Source organism: Alligator mississippiensis, chromosome 2 (genome assembly GCF_030867095.1).
Source record: "Alligator mississippiensis isolate rAllMis1 chromosome 2, rAllMis1, whole genome shotgun sequence".
Classification (NCBI taxonomy): Eukaryota; Metazoa; Chordata; order Crocodylia; family Alligatoridae; genus Alligator; species Alligator mississippiensis.
Genome location: NC_081825.1, coordinates 192,250,402 through 192,267,517, shown reverse-complemented (window position 1 = coordinate 192,267,517; position 17,116 = coordinate 192,250,402). Strand labels below are relative to the sequence as shown.

The following is a 17,116-nucleotide window of genomic DNA, read 5'->3' as shown; positions in this document are numbered from 1 at the left end:
GGATTTGGGAACTGCTCCCTTCAATGCTATTGGCTACAGACACTGGTGTGCCTTAACCACAAGTTGCCTGACGGGTTGGTAGGCTTTGGTGGGCCCTTGACTTAAAATAATAGTTCTCATAAGCTTTTAAAATCTTACATGGTAAATTGTCAAGCACTTACAGCTTTGCATTGAAATTACTGTTGTCAGAATCTATCTGTGAATTATTTTACAATAAGATTTATCTTCTTCAGGTTGATGTCACCTGGTTTTATTCAAACTGTTTAACAGACACATGTGGCTGTAACCAAGGAGGTGATTGTGAATGTTTCTGTACGAGTGTATCAGCATATGCACATCAGTGCTGTCAGCATGGAGTCACAGTAGACTGGAGATCTCCCAGAGTGTGTCGTAAGTGCTACCCACCCAGCCATTGACAATCCATATATCGGATCTAATCTTGAAAAAATAACCAAATTAGAGTCAGCTGAGCATAGCCCTTGTACATGTCACTCTTTAGGGAAGGGATCTGTTGGATGGAACTCCCAGCTCCAGCTGTTCCTGGGTATCTAGAGAAAATAGTCCACATAGCCCACTGCTTGGTCCATATGGATTTGCACTGTATGTTGAGCCACTTGTCATTTCCATATTTGTAGGTAACACATCCACGTTTTCTTCCTTTCCCATGGTGTGAATGGAAGTGTAGAGTCCCTTGTACAGGGTATGTAGAGCGCCACTAAACTGCTGACTAGAAACCACTTGGGCAGAATGTGATTGTGGCATACTCCTACTCCAAATACTATGATTTTAGGTTCAAGAGAATAGAGAATGTGCCCAATAATTCATAGAACAAATCTTGTCTCTTTGTTCCAGGAGCTTTACAGTTTTATATGCCTTAGAAAACATAGTTCTTTATCTACCTCGTCCAAGACAATGTACAGGAAGTGAAGGATTACAATGTTTTAAGGAAGTACAAATCAGAACGTAAAAATAGTGCTTTACTATTAGTCATTAGCTTTACAGTAGGTCCAGGAGGCTCATACTGAAAGTATGGGCAAAAGGGGACAGGGATTTACCACACATCAGCTGCTCTGTAGTAATTTCTTGTGTGCATGCTGTTAACCCATAGCAGGTAAAAGCTAACCCATGGTAGTTTAGCACTTTTTAATTGGGAAGTTAGCTGCTATAGATTAACTTTTTTTTACTACAGGTTAAGTGCATGCACATGGAAAGTTACTGTGGAGCAGCTGATGTGGCAAATCCCTGCTCCCTTTTATTTCATGGTAACATGTTTTCATGTCCATGTCCTGAGATAAAGGCCTTATCATACAGTACCTAGTTTAAATGCATAGTTTGGGACACCCCATGTCTTTTATAGCTGATAGGGAAAGGTGAACAAATGATAAGAGGAAGAATTATTCCAATTTTAGAGATGGAGAATGAAAGTACAGAGAAACTGAGTACCTTGCCTGAAGTGATATATTAAGAAAGCTCCGCATAACTTCTGACATTATAGATTATATGTTATAAATGTTATGCTAATATTTTAATGTCATCAAGGAAGATTGCCAAGCTCGGTGTGGACCACTAGAGGTCACAAATAGACAATTTTATGTGTTTGCAATAGCTGTGTGCTAGGTATAGTTCAGAGGTTACTGCATTTTGCTAAAATATTTTGCTAATTTGTTTGAAAATAAATAAAGTCTGTGCACAATCTAATTGTTGGCCTTTGGTTTTGGATTAATTTTTGTCTTTACCTTCATTAAGTAGGTTAAATGAAAACTTGTTTAAATTTCAGATCTGCTAAATATCTAAGTGTGTTTTTTCATTTATACTTTTTAGCTTATGACTGTGAATATTTTAATAAAGGTAAGTCATCTAAGGGTTGGTAAGACATCAAGAAATGTATTATTACTCTGTATTAACTGTTATAATTTTGAATAAAAGAAGCAGCTTTGGATTTAGATTCCTGATGAGAGAAGAAAGTTGCAATTACTTTATATTTTTAAAGTTCATGTTACTATATTGCAAGCATGCCTTGCTTTTCCAGTGTTCACTTATCTTGGAATATATACTGAACCAAAGTTTGCTTAATACATAACTTATTTGCAGTTTTTATAAATGTCTAGGTCAGGAATAAATGGCTTTTCATTAAGAAATAAATACCATATTTTACCTGATAATTATTTAATCATATGCTAGTGACATACACTGCCTAGGACAATCTTATACTTTAAAACTGATACTTGATTGTTAAGTGATCTAATTTCCCATGTGTATTTTGTTGGGTAACCTGAAGAGGGAGCTTTCTAACAAGATATGTGGTGTTTAAATATTAGTGTCCAAGTCAATCTGAGGTGAAAATTTCAATGTTCAAAATACCTTTTAAATCTGTTTACTGAACCTATGTTAAAGTCTTTTTCTTTAGGATAGGCTGTAATATTGAGTTTTGCATTGCGCTTAGAATTATGCAATTTTAATCACAGCTATTACATTGAGATTTGGAGCATTTTTCTTTAAGGCACACCCATTGTAGTTAAGCAAATGGAGCCTGGATTTATTCTGTAGTCTGGAACTGTTATTTAATTTACATAACAATATGTGAGAGAGTAGCTAGTCATGATACTCAGTATAAAAGGTAATTGTGTCTTCTCTTTTTGTCAGCTCTGGGGAAGGGTCCCTACAAATTGGTCAGCTACTTGGATGAAGAAATTGCAATGGCAGCCCAACTGATTGGTGGTTATGTTTTCCCAATGAGGGCAAAAGATTTTGTTCCTGGAGATGCAATGAGCTTTATGCTGACTTCAGGATTATATAAACCCAAAGCACATGGTAAATTTGCTGTAACATGAAAAATAAGTGAGAAGCTTAACAAAAGTGAAGTGTGTATTGAAAATGCAAAACAAATTCAATCCTTGGATGTAAGTCTGTGTCTGAGCATAGAATTGAGTCATAACCGTTTTTTTTTTTTTACAGCTCTCAGCAGTTACTAAATAGTAGGGGTGTGCAAAACGGGCCGTATTCAATTTGGATTCAGATTTGGCCTGAATTGGACAGTGTTTGATTAATTGATTTGGATCACTGTCCCCAATTTGATTCGGCCAAATCCAAAGATTCAATGCTGATTCGGAGAATCAGTGATTTGGCTATAGACACAGCTTTAAATGTTTTTTCTACATACCTTGAGATACCAGGCGCGGCCTGTGAACACTACGATGGTGGGGTGGATGGAGCATCCCATAGGAGCGTGGGGATCGCCCTGTGTGTTCGGCAGGGAACCTGGAAGTACTTCTGGTTCACTTCCGGGTCTGCTGGGGACCCCCTGCACCCTCCTGGCTCAACAATTGGCTGCAGGGGGACCCTGGATACCCCCCCAGACCCAGGAGACACCAGTCGCTGAGCCGGGGGGGGTGCAGGGGCCCCCCCTCAGTATGCTCCCCAGCAGACCTGCAAGTGGACCGGAAGTGCTTCTGGTCCACTTCCAGGTCTGCTGCCAAGTGCACTGGGGAGGACCCCATGCTCCTGTGCGACGTTCCATTGCAGCATTCACGAGCCACCTGGTACCTTGAGGTATGCAGAAAAAACACTTAAAGCTGTGTCTATATCCGAATCACTGAATCTTTCTGAGTCTCTCCAAATCGATTCGGAGGGTTCCGATTCGATATGGAGAGATTAAAGGGCCCTCTGATTTGATTTGGATTTGGAGATTCGGCCATGGAATTGGGCCGAATCTCTGCCGAATTGAATTAGGGACCAAAGCTTCGCACAGCCCTAGTAGAAACATCTTTGTTTAACCATGCCAGACAACTTTTTGTCTAACCAGCTGTTTACAACTTCCAATAGCAAAGATTTTATAACTTCCACAGTTCGTGGTTTCAAGTGCTTAAACGTCCTTCTAACTTAGTTCTTAATATCTAATCAGCATTTACCTTGTTTTAGTTTGAGTTTCTTGTCCCATTTCCTTTGAACTCAGAGACAAATTGATCACCTTACTTTTTATAACAGCAAAAGTATTTGAAGGCTGCTAACAAATCCTGTGGATTTTCTCTTTTCTAGACTAGATAACACCAGTTCTTCCAATTTTTCCTCATGCCATGTTTAACTCTAATCATTTTTCCAGTTTGTTCACCTTTTTCTTAAAGACTGGTGTTCAAAATATAACTCAGTACTCCAAATAAATTTTGATCCATGCTGAACAGAGTGAAAAACTCCCCTCTTTCCAGGATGCTATTTGCAGTCTTTGTAGTGATACCACATTGTTGACTTTTATATAATTTGTCAACAAATGTGTGATAATCTATCACTGTAGGTCCTTTTCTCCACTACTATAGCCTGCATGATGATTCTTCATTATATAGTTCTGTGTTTGAGTCTTTTCTAATTGTACCACTTTGTACTTGTCCTTATGGCACTTCGTTTGTCGTGTTTAATTCAGAGCAAATGATGGAATCCCTATGTGATAATTTCTTCCAGTTTTCATTGAGCCATTTATGACAACTGGTTTGAGTTGGATTATCCAATCAGTTATGTACCTGCCTTATAATAGTTTCAAACAGACCATATTTCCTTAGCTAACTTATAAGAACATCAGTGTCAGAAGCACTTTATGCACATTAACGTACCATAAATTTCTGACCTTGTGCATCAGGTCCCTAGAGAGCCTGAAGACAGAGCTTCTGCATGTGTTGCCTACAATGAAGCAGTGCTTGCTAACAACTGTCTTTGTGGACTGAAAATATGGGCCATGTAAATGGACTGAGAAAATGGCAGGACTGTAACTACTGATTCTCTCAGAACCACAAACTGACCCCAAACCACATATAGGGAACCAAAATTTGCCCCTTTTGTCTACATTGTCACTCTGGCCTTGCCCAGCCACAGTAACAATGTAGAAGCTTAGACCTTTCAAAACTCCTTCTCTCAGAAGCAGTTAAGTCTCTTAGGTACCTCCCTATTTTATCTTCTGCCTGTCTTCAGACTAACGCAGCTAACCATCTCTATACGGGCACCCCCTGCTTAGCGCTCTTAATTGGTTCCAGAAAAACTGAGCGTTAAGTGGAACTGTGCTAAGCGAACCCCATTTCCCCATAGCAATTAATGTAAGTAAAGATTAATTAGTTACTGCCTGCCCCACCACTGCCTCTCCCCACTTCCTCACCCCCCTGCCGGCACTCCAGCCCCACATACCAGCTCGGGCCTGTGCTCCTTGCACCCTGCTCTGGGTTCCCGCTGGTCCTGGCCCTGGGCACTGGCATAGGTCCCATGCTCATGCCCGGCCCCCCCCCTCACTGCTTCTCACTACTGCCACCTCTCCTCACCCCCCTCACCTGCCCACCGGCCTCTCTGGCCCCACTTGCCAGCCCGGGCACTGGCACTACTGCTGCCCCACTCTGGGCACTGGCCCCTGCCGCTGGGCACCAATGCGGGCTCCACGCTCCTGCCACCCCACTCTGGGCACCGGCCCCGGCTGGCCCTGGCCCTGGGCACCGGCGCAGGCCCTGTACTACTTGTCTCTGTTGCTGCCACTTCTCCCCACCCCCACCTGCTCCAGCCCAGGCACAAGTGCTCCTGCCACCCTACTCTGGTTGCGGACTTCCAGTGGCCCCACAGACCAGCATAGGCCCCATGCTCGTGCCCCACACCCTGGGTGTGGGCCTCTGTTGGCCCTGGCCCTGGGCACCAGGTTGGGTCCCCCGCTCCTCCCCTGTTTTGCAGCTGCTTGTCTCCACCCTGCCCCACCCCTGCTTCGGCACCATGTGCCAGCCTGGGCCCACACTTCTGCTGTCCCACCTGGGACCCTCATGCCTGCCCACCCGCTCACTCATCTTCCACTCACTGCTGCCGCTGCCACTTCTCCCTGCCTGCCCGCCTGCAGAAACTCCAGTTCTACTGAGCACTATAGTGAAACTGGCTGAGTGCTCAGCGGAATCATGTATTAATTCTAAATGAGTGCTATAGCAAAATAGTATTAACTGAAACCGCATTAAGCTGGGGTTGTCTGTACTCGTGATTTGGGAAGATAGGTTCCTTGCAAATAGAACTTTCACAATTCAGAAGATCATTTAGCATTCTGTCATTTAGTCACCTTGCACTGGATGAATTGATAATATCTGTAAAATACTTATGTACAGCATCGTCATGCTTATAGTGTACATTTTTCATCATTATAGCTCTACAGACTGTAGCTCCTTCTGAGATTATATTTAGTATTTCAAAGCAGATATAATATCATATCCCAGAAAAATAAATATATTTTGTTAGCTTCAAAGAAGAGATGATAAAAGAAGATCAGGAGATTTTGGTAATAAAGATACTGGTATAGACAGAAGAGGTGTCACATATAAGGCTACCTGCTCCAGCTAGTAAGGGGAAGATGCCCTGTTGCACTCCGTTCTATTGTTCAAATAAATGTTGTCATGCTTGGAAAATAAGTTGATCTTCCAGAAATTTGGTACAGAGCATGATAGAACATCTGTTTAATGGAGATTATTTGTTCTCTATGCAGTATTTTAAAAGAAATAGTATCCTGTCCTGAGGGGATAGTTGATTTTACAGTAGTTTTATGGTTACTTTAAAGAGAATACCACAGTTTACAGGAAAATAAAATGAAGTAATACTGTGAGTAACAGATGCCTGTAACATGCTCTAGTTCTTCTACCCATATACTGAATGGTACCTTATTCAGCAAATGGTACCAAAATAATTTGCTTTAAGTCAGTGAGACTGCTTTAGGGGGTAAGGTATTGGCCTGGGTAAGGTTGCCAGAACAGAGCCCTTACTGGAACAAAGAAATTTTCCAAATGTGTTATTAACGTTATTTGTTCTGGGGCTTGGCTAGAGAACTGAATTCTTGGAAGCTCCAAAAGCATGACCCTGCATGTGGAATGCAAAATGCACTTCAGTATCTTATTTTTATAAAAGTAATTGAGCTTTTGAGCTATAACTTCCAAATGAACAAGTGTAACTTCCTAAAATTAGGTAGATGTTATTTTCAATTTTGGATTAAAATTATGCCTAACAAAGGTACTGAAGAGATGTTATATTTATTAGTTAGATTTCTTTACCTTTGTATTGACAAGTACACTAGAAGTGTAGCTAGAAATGTGGGCACCCAGGGCTGGGGTGTCAAGCATTGAAGACTGGGCAGGGTGGAAACAGTAATGAGTACCTTACCTTTTGGTGCAGGGGCCATTTCAACTTCTGTGGTGCAACCTCCCTAAACCTGGGCTGATTCTTCAGCAGTGGCAGCTGGACAGGCTCCCCAAGGGCTGCTCTGCTAGAGCCCCTCTAAGTCAACTGCTAGAGCTAATGCCCAGCTCACCATCCCAGTTATGCTCCTGAAGTACCCTATCCTACATGGAATAACTTTCTGTCCAAAGGGCAATTTTGGAGATAGAGGAATCCATTGTGAATGAGGCTTGTCAGTATTTGTGTTTATAAAAATGCACATTTAAAATATTTTCTAAACTGGCATATCTTCATTCCTGTTGGGTAGTCGTGACTTGAGTGATGTTACATCAGAGATGAATCTGTGCCACCATACCTAATAATACCTATTATTACCATAATAATATTATGATATGTATTTTTCAGATCCCAACTTAGTTTCTTTTGAAACAGCTGACAGACCAAATTATTTCCTTCATTTGGCTCCTAATGATACCCTGATTCTTTCCAAATGGGAACAAAGTGAAGAGTTCCACAACAGATCCACATTTGCTATCCACAAGGACACTTGGCTCCCAGGTTACAGTGCCTTCGAGTCATTTGCAAAGCCAGGTTTCTTCATCCACATTTCAGCTTCTGCGTTTGAACTTTTCAAGTACCATCATTCAGAAGAATTCAGACTCTCTACCCTTTTTAAACTCGTTGGTAGGTACTTAAGTATATTATGAACCATAATTTTATTCTTGAACTATGTTTGAAAGTGTGTTTTTCAACCAATTCTGACCTAATTTTCATCAATCAGAGGAAATGATTTAGCTTGTTCATTCCAGTTTAAACTGATATACAGTAAAAGCCACGTTACCTGGCACCTTACAAACCGGCATGCTCTATTAACCAGCTTGTTGGTTTGTAACATAAAAGTGAAACTGGAAGTGCCCATCATGGCACTTCTGGTTTTGCTGTGCCCCCACAGCCCAGGGCATAGCAGCCTGCATGGGACCCCCCCAGACGCCTGTTTGGGTCTCTCAGGTAACCGGCATATTTGGTTATCAGGCACCCCCCATTCCCCATGGGTGTCAGATAACAAAGCTTTTGCTGTAGTAGAATTTACGCTGATATAGCAGAAAACTGACAATCTGATACATCTTTCTCGCCGCTACAAATTAGAAATAACTTAATTTTATTTAATGGAATTATATTAGTATAAAACTGGTGTAAGAAAGAGGGTCTGACATGTCTTTTGGCATTATAAACAATGGGAGGAAAAATAAGCTGAAATTTAAAGAAGGATGCTGAAAGATAATGACAGCAATGGGAAAGTTTATTTTACCTTCAAATAGCTTTAGCATAAATGTAAAGTTTTGTAACATACTGTACAAATTATTTCAGAGAGAGTCATAATTGTTATGGAGAGACTGATATACAGAGCAGGGTGCAATAAATCTCAAATAGACATGTAGCAAAGTGAAGATGCACTAATGTAAGGGTGATATGAAGAAAAAGCAAGATTTTTTTTTTTTCCTTTCTATTTCCTTTTAGCCCTAGGAATTTTCTTATTTCAGTTTTGCATAAAGATTCCTGAATAGATTTTGTGGATGACAGGACTCAAACATTATAGTATGAGTGGAAAAATAATCTGAATCAGTGCATATAAGATTATAAAGAAAACAAAAATATTCTGAAACTTTTTTCTGCAGAAAATGTTGACCGTCTTCAAAAAAAAAAAAAATAAAATGAAAAGCAACAGTTGTTTGGCTTTTTTTTTTTTAATGAGAATCTAACATTTTGAGGAAAACAGATTACATTATTTTCATTTGTTGATAACTCAGTTTTCCATCAGAAGATTTCTGACCAACCCTGAAAGTCTGGGTATAATATGGAAGGGGGATCAGTGTCTCTCTCATGTGTATAAGTTATGAAACAGGAAAGAATTTATTCCATTTTGGTTTTGCTTCCCTGCTGAACCTATGATGAGCTATTTCTACAGGTTATCCTCAATGGGAGTCTTTGAGGGAACTATTTGGAATCATCTTTGTGCTTTTTGTATGAAAACCTTTGTCCCATCACACACCTTATGCAACTTAACTTATTCAGACTCCTAGTAATAACCTGTAAAGGTGCCTATGACTGGAGAAGGTTCCTATGTATAACAGCGCTGCTTTAGTGGTTGAAGGTCTTTGGATCCAGAGCTTTGGTCCAGGCCATTACTACTACTATAATTATGACTATTTAGCTTTAGCTTTAGATGTTGCTTTGCCCCAAAGAGGCACAGGGTAGCTAACAATAAAAAAAAATAGATATGTGCATACAATGATTTTACTCCCACAGAATTTAGAAATAAAGGAAGCAGCACATAAAGCTGAAAGAATTTCTCTGGCTCTTTACCACCCCTCCACTCCCCAAAGATTATTTTAACTAATAAATGCTTCATTCTCTTCAGAAGTTATGTATTGGTCACTTAAACTTTAAACTTTAGATGGAAATAAAATCAAAGACAAAAGTGATACTGTAGCCAAACATTTTAAGCTTAATGTTCCTTATTTTTGGAGGTGTTGAACCACCTAAAATTCCACTGTACCCATTAGGAGTTATGCAGCAAGGGAAGTTTAGGTTAGATATTAGGAAAAAACATTCTCGCTAGGAGGGGAGGAAAGCACTGGAACAGGTTACCCAGAGAGGTGGTGGACTCTCCATCCTTACAGGTTTTTAAGACCTGACTAGAAAAAAGCCTTAGCTGAGATGATCTAGTTGGGGATGGTGCTGCTTTGAGCTGGGGGTTGGACTAGATGACCTCCTCAGGTTTCTTCCAACACTAATTTTCTATGATTCTATGATAATTAGTTTTCTTGATAATCAGGCCCAGTTAGTTTTTCACTCATTTGTACTCTGCAAGCTGGACTGTAGGTTTGCATGATGTGGCAGTAGCCCCTTACCACTTAATAGATTGGTGGTGTGTTGGGCCAACTGCTCCTGAGGTTTTGTGGTCTAGTGCACAAGTTGTTGTGAAGAGTGTCTGCCCTGTGAATTGTGTAGAGCTGCTTGGAGAAATAAAAAGTTTGTGCACAAGAATATACTGTCCACCCCAAATAGTCATACAAATATCCCATGAGCCCCATGGAGCTAATGCATGTGAGAGAAGAGTTGAATATGTTGCTAGCAGAACAGATTCACAGAGAGAAACTCTACTTCTTTCCCTCTGTGATTGCCATACAGAATGGAAAATCCTTTCCACAGTGGGGTATGTCTCTCAATCCCTGAACAGATCATTCCATTTCAGAAGGATCAAGCCAGGGTACTGAATGTGGTTCACATAACTAGGGTGACCATATTTCTTGAGTCTCAAAACAGGAAAACTTAGAAGTGTTTGTGGGAGGGTTACATAAGTGTTTCCTTTTCAAAGGTTGTCGGGCATCCTGGAGCACTGTTCTCTTGTCCCACTTTCTGGTGCTTTTAGCTATCTCTGAACTCCAGTCTCAGCTGAGCATAGTGGAGGATGAAAAGGAGTGTGAAAGTGAGCTGAACAGTTAGACAGTTACCCAGGAAGCACAAGACTGTTCTAGGCCCGTCTTGTCCAGAAGAAGTTTGAATCTGCACTACTCTCACTTTTCAGCACAGCGTTTAGTTTACTACATCACAGGTCAGGCTTTTCCAGCATTTCTTTTGAAGCTGGATTTTAGGTAGCCAAGAGAGGGAGATATGTAAAGGTAAGAAGAATAAAGCAAGCATTCATTCTAGTGAATGTGTGGCTCAGGTAGATGTTGGTTGCACTGGAAGGAGCAGGTCCTGGGCTCTTCTTTTAGTGGGACAGCAATTTCCCTCCTGCTCTTTATCTATTTTATTCAGTGGAATCAATGCAAAGCACAGTGGCTCAGCTTTAAGGGGAAGACTGAAGAAGTGACACAACAATACTTAACTTGTGGTGTCATTTTCTGACTGCTGTGATGGGTTGGGAAGGCCAAAGATGCAGGTTCAAACATCCTCTATATGAGGTGGAAGTCTAGAAGCTGGGTCTTCCACTTTCTGGGGGAATGGCCTAACCACTCTGCTATTGGAGCTAAAGCATGGGAGACCCCTCTGCCGCATTTTTGCCAGGACAGAATTATGGGGCTTATGTTCAAGTATCTTTCTGGCCAGAGAACAGCCTACTGTGCATGGTCAGTAGCTTTGTGGGCATTTAAGGATCCAGACTACACATGGAATAGGTTCACAAACTGCATATATGTAAAAAATGGCAGTTTTCAAGCTGCCACTTGGATATGGAAAGCAAAACAGGATTCTGCCCATACTGTTCTTGGCAATGCTGTGAAACTATTTTAATCTCTGTTCTGCAGGCACAGATAGAACTAGGATATGGTGCTGAATGACTGATACCAAAGAAGAAAGTAGAGTAGATATGCACCTTTATAGATTAATATAAGATATATATCGAGCACAAGCTTTTGTGAACCTAAGTTCATGTCATCAGATGCTGTGACCAAAGATATTAGGAGCAAATTTTGAGAATTAAAGGGTGTCCAAAGGCAAAAAACTTCTATGTGATATTATGGGTGGAGATGATGAGTGGGTGTGTCTACATGTGCATTAGATCTGGGAGCAGTTTACTTGGAAGTAAACTACTGAGAGTAAACACTTCCGGGAAGGTGTCTACATGTGCAGGGAAGTGGGAGCAGATTTGCTCCTAATGGCAGCAAACTGCTCCCACTTCCTGGGGCCCTACAATGGGCCCCTACAGCCACTGTGGGGAGCGCTAAGCTCCCCTTGGGTCTTAGCCCAGGGGCTGGCACGGAGCACTGGGCTAGGACATTGCTCCCTGCCCCGGAGGGGGGGATGCCTGCTGCCAGGGTGGGGACAATGTCCCCCTTCTCCAGCAGCAGGGAGCTCCTGTTCCTGGCTCCCTGATCGGGGGTAGGGGACTTGGAGCTTCAGGGGAGAGGTAGATCCCAGTCCCCTGCTCTGATCTGCCAGTGGGGCAGCTAGCAGCGAGCCCCCAGCTAGGCGGGGATTCCCCGCCTAGCCAGGTGCTCACTGTTAGCTGCCCCACAGGTAGATCGTGGCACGGGGCTGGGATTTGCCCCTCCCCTGCAGCTCTTTCCAAGCCCCATGCCTTGATTGCCTGATTGGCCAGGACAGTTCCCTGCTTCTGCTCTGCAGTCTCAGGCCAAGGGCTGGAGAGTCTGTTCCCTGCCCAGCTCTGAAATCATGTAGCTGGGCAGGAGACAAGCTTCCAGCCCCCTGCTTCATGACTGGAGATCAAGGGTTGGAAGATCCTTATCTCCCAGCCCAAGTTCCACAGTTGTGGGGCCGGCGCTGGGAGATCCTTATAAGGATAAGGAGATATGGATTTCTCAGTGCTGGCCCTGCAACTGCAGAGCTGGCCCTCAGAGATAAGGATCTCCCAGCCCCCTGCTGCTGGGCAGGGGGACATAGTCCCCACCTAGACTCTGGTGGCAGAACCTGCGCTGGCAGCAGGCAGCTCCCGGGGGCAGGAAGCAATCTCTCGCCCCCTGCTGTAAGGCTGACTGGGAGCAGAGTTGCTTCCAGTCAGGTGTCTACATGAGTGTTACTGCGCAATAACTAATCACAAGTAAATTTGCTACTTGCATTTGCAAGTAGCAAAATTACTCGTGCTTAGAGCAGCGTACTGTGCAATAAGCCTGTGCACGTGTAGATGTGCACACTTACTGCGCAGTAAACTGCTCTACTGCATAATAAAGTGTCTTGTGTAGCTGCACCCAGTGAGTTGTTAGTGGAAGAAGAAGAGTAGTGAGAAGAGGAGATGGAAGAGAGGATAACAGAGCTAGAGGAGAAAGAAGAAGTGATTGGAGACTTGGGAGCAAGAGGAATAGACCACAATACATCATAAGAAAGAGAATGAGAGAACAAAGATTGCATGTTATTCAAAATTATGTTGAGTGGAAAACAGGCTGGAAAAGACAAGAAATGATGAAAAAGTAGAAGAAAAAGAAAGATGAAAGGAAAAGCAAAATGCAAGAGATGCAACATAAACTAGGTACATTTGTATATATTAGAAAAGTAGATGCAAAGTGATAAAATAAACACTCTGGTTGATATTTAAAAAATGTGCTGCAACAGAAATTAATTTAAGAACAAAATCAGGAGACAAGCAGGAAAACTATTCCAGGGATGGCCTTTTTGTGGTGAATATAATAGTTTTTCAAGGTCTTGCTGCCTTCCTCTTACCCCACAATATAGACATGTAGACACATGCTTATTCTGTGATTGGAATCCTTATTTGTATTTTATTTGTGGCAGTGCATTAGTAGTTTCCTGAATAGGATTGATTTCTAAATGTTTAGTCATAGTCATAAGTCCTGAAATATCTTGAGCAGGCATGAAATGTAATTCCTTTTCTGCTCCCTAGTGCAGGGTGCTATCACCACATCATTCTGCTCTTTTCACTGGCTCCTCACTAAGGACTAGGACTGTGGGATCAAGACTATGGAAATTACTCCAACAAAAACTGATAACAAATCAACCAAAAAGCACCGTACAAATGAATCAAATTATTTCTTCTTTGGTGTTGGAAGCAAAAGATTGCTATTGTTGCTAATTGTTTTTAGCTATTGTTGTTATTAATTGGGAACTACTTAGGTGCTGTAATAAAGGGGAATTTAAGCCACAGAGAGAGAGCGAAGCTGTTTTGCTTCTTATAGATAAAACAAAGCAGTATGTTATTCATAAATATATCTGTTCAGCAGCTACTTATAATGAATGCCAGTATGTTTAAGCCACATATTCTTTATGACCTCAATAATAACTTCTTCTTGCTCAGTACAATGGCTTGTGCATGTGACACATGCTACTTGAAAATCACTGTAAAATATATATTATTTTTACATAATTAGTCTTTTTTGCATTACCATTATAAATGGTTCAGTATCTCATTTACTGCTGCAATATATATATATATATATATATATATATATGTTCACAGATCACTCTGTAGTGAAAATCTGTCACAATAGGCCTCCATTCTGTATTTTGTAACTGAAATAGCTTTCACAAGTAAAGAAAGGGAAAATGAAATATTGCAACAAATGAGGCATCACCTGACCAAGTTGTACTATTATAAATCCCTGGTGTTAGGCACAGACATATCTGAAGCAAGCATTGACTTATATGACAGAAGAGGCCAACTGTATGCCTTGTGGAGCTCTGTGTTATCAAAACATTGAATTAAAGTGTTAATGGTGGCATTGTGAATCTGCTGATGTTTTGCTGTATGTTATGATGACAGCCTGATGCAGCTGTTGACTGGCACACTTCAACTCCACAAAAAATGACAGATTTTGTCATTGCCAAATGCTTGTTGCCTTTTAACAAATGCCTTTAATCACAAAGCTGTTGAGGTTTTGAATGGCAGAATATGTGGAGCTAATGCTATTACCAGGATGTTCGTACATTTCAAGCAAAGGCCTTTTTTCGGGCAGAGCAAATATGTCTCCTTGGTCTTTTATCTTTGAGGGGGGAATGAAGAACATTAAAAAGTTTTATAATTCTCAGTGGTCATGCGTTAACACAGAATGGTATGTCTTTTCAAGTGTCAGGTCTTTGCCCTCCAGTCATTATGCCAAAAAATCCTATCTATGCCAATGGAAAACTAAAACAATTTACCTCAGCAAGTGGGATCAGATCAAATGATCAAGAGGCATTTCATTAATCACCACATCCGAGGACTTAGGTTTCAGAGTTTTATAAGCAGAGAAACACAGGGCTTGAATCTTTCTCCAGTGTACTTTCACAAGGGCCAGTCTGCTGATGTAGGGTAATTACATGGTCTAAAAATACAGCAGCATTTGTTTAAGTTAATGGAAAAGTTACACCAGCTCCAGAATGCACAGGCAAAGGCAGATTGAGTTTCCTGCTGACTATTGCAAATGCTTTGCATATTAGATCAGAAACTCTCCAACTGGGAACAGCTATTCCTGAGGAACCAGAAGATAAATATTGGGAATTGAATAATAGGCCCTCTAAATCCCCCTTGCCAGAAAGCTCTTCATGAGTTGTCTTCATCCTCTATGATGCACATCGAAAAGAAAGAATTCTAAATGACATGATCAACACAGCAACAGTTATACATGTTTGCCCAAAGTCAGTTGAAGGGTCACTTTTTTCTAGTTTCATAGCAATAAATACTATCATACTGAAGTATATTGACTATAAATTACACAGATGTGAATGGCTAATACTGCAGTGGATTTTCTATGAATGACCATGTCAGTTTTTAAAGACAGTTGCTTTCACCATGCTTGCATTTGTTTCCTGGTTCCAATCCCACAAACACTGGAGGTGGAAACTGAATTAGAATATCTGATATATAATAATTCAATAAACAGATTTTAAGTGATCACTCACAGAGATTTTCATCAGTAGTGGTTATATAGTAATTCGGTCAAGGGACAAGAAGGATATACTGATACTTATATGACCAAACACATGGATTGAACATCAAATAATAACAATCAATCCACAGAGTATATATATTTTAAATTGGCCTGTGCCAAAGCAGCTAGTATTCACTTCAGATTCAGATTTGGCTGATTTTGGGGACAGTGATTCAGTTTGGTGATTTGAATCGCTGTCCTGAATTGATTCAGTTGCCGCAGAATCAGTCGAATCTCTGAATCAAACAGGCCCCATCCCCCGCCTGCTCTCCCAGTCCCAGTCAATGGCTGCCCTGCCTGGCCCCAACGTCCTGGCTCCTAAAAAACAAAACAAAACAAAACAAAAAAAACCCCCAAAGCCCTGTACTCACCAGCTACTGCCAGGTGGGGGAGCAATCCCCATTGCCCCACGCTGCATGGGGGGGCTCTGCCATGAGGCCTCAGAGGCCCCAGTGGCCGCTGCAGCAGTCGGTTGAGTTCAGGGCTTTTTTATCCCTTTTTTTAAAAGCAGGATGCTGGGGCTAGGTGGCACAGCCATTGATGGGGCTGAGAGAGCGGGTGGAGGTTGGCAGGCAGAGGATGGGGCCTGGTGGGGGGTCCCCCCATGGTCCCCTCCTTTAGCCCCTCTCCTTGCCCCCTACTTACTGGTATGGAGTCCGGGTCAGTTCCCTGCAGCGGCAAGTGCTGACTACCCAAATCTCTCCAGATCTTTTTAAAATCTATTTGGAGAACTTCGAATTGATTCAGACCTTTTTATTGATCTCCCAATTTGATATGAATTTGGAGATTTGGCTGCCGAATTGGGCTGAGTCTCCTCCAAGTTGAATCAGCACCTGATGCTTCGCACAGCCCTAATTTTAAATATTTGGATAATAAGGAAATATGAAGAAATGATGATTTTTGTGAATTTATCTCTGATTTCCTTCAGTCTTTTACATTGAATAAAATATTACAGTTATTTAAGTATCATAACTTATTTTTATGTGCTTACCTTCATAATATCTCTGTGAGGTTTAGTGGGATTATCTTCCATTCACCATCCATATGAATGGTATGTGGTATGGAGAATTTGAGTGTTGTGCTCAAGATCCCATATAAAGTCTTCTGTAGAGTTTAGAAGAACATTCAGTTCTTTTAACTCAATTCGTTGCTTGAGCCATAAGACCTTATTTCAAGAATTAAGAACAATAGTAACAATAATCCAAAAAACAGTTTGAATACACACTCATATACATGTCCACATCATGTAACGAAGTCTTAAGGTTTGTGTGTGTGTGCATGTGTTAGAAAAGAATCAGATCTTTCTTAATTAAATATGCTTTTATTTTATTTTTATTTTACAGAAATGGATATAGCAAGATAAAGTGCTATAAAAATAAAAGTTATATTAATTGTTGTGAGGTAGAATTACCTTTTTTAATAACGGGATCTTTCATGATTAATCAGATAGCAGGTTTTTTGACTGACTGCCTGCCTCACCTTTAATTTGTCATAGTCTGTTTTAGCCTGTATAGTGCATAATTTAAAATATCTTGGTTTGGCTCTATAAAGTGCTACCATGTTTA

At 41.1% G+C, this 17,116-nt stretch overlaps 1 protein-coding gene across 1 annotated transcript in view; it reads left to right on the top strand.

Annotated features, from left to right (window-relative positions):
- The window catches only part of OTOG (otogelin), a 205,494-nt gene that overhangs the window by 123,685 nt on the left and 64,693 nt on the right, over nucleotides 1-17,116 (top strand). The window contains exons 30-33 of the mRNA XM_059722614.1: nucleotides 234-390; nucleotides 1,822-1,848; nucleotides 2,644-2,811; nucleotides 7,573-7,851. Coding sequence (XP_059578597.1) covers nucleotides 234-390; nucleotides 1,822-1,848; nucleotides 2,644-2,811; nucleotides 7,573-7,851 — 631 coding nt within the window. The remainder of the gene's footprint in view (nucleotides 1-233; nucleotides 391-1,821; nucleotides 1,849-2,643; nucleotides 2,812-7,572; nucleotides 7,852-17,116) is intronic.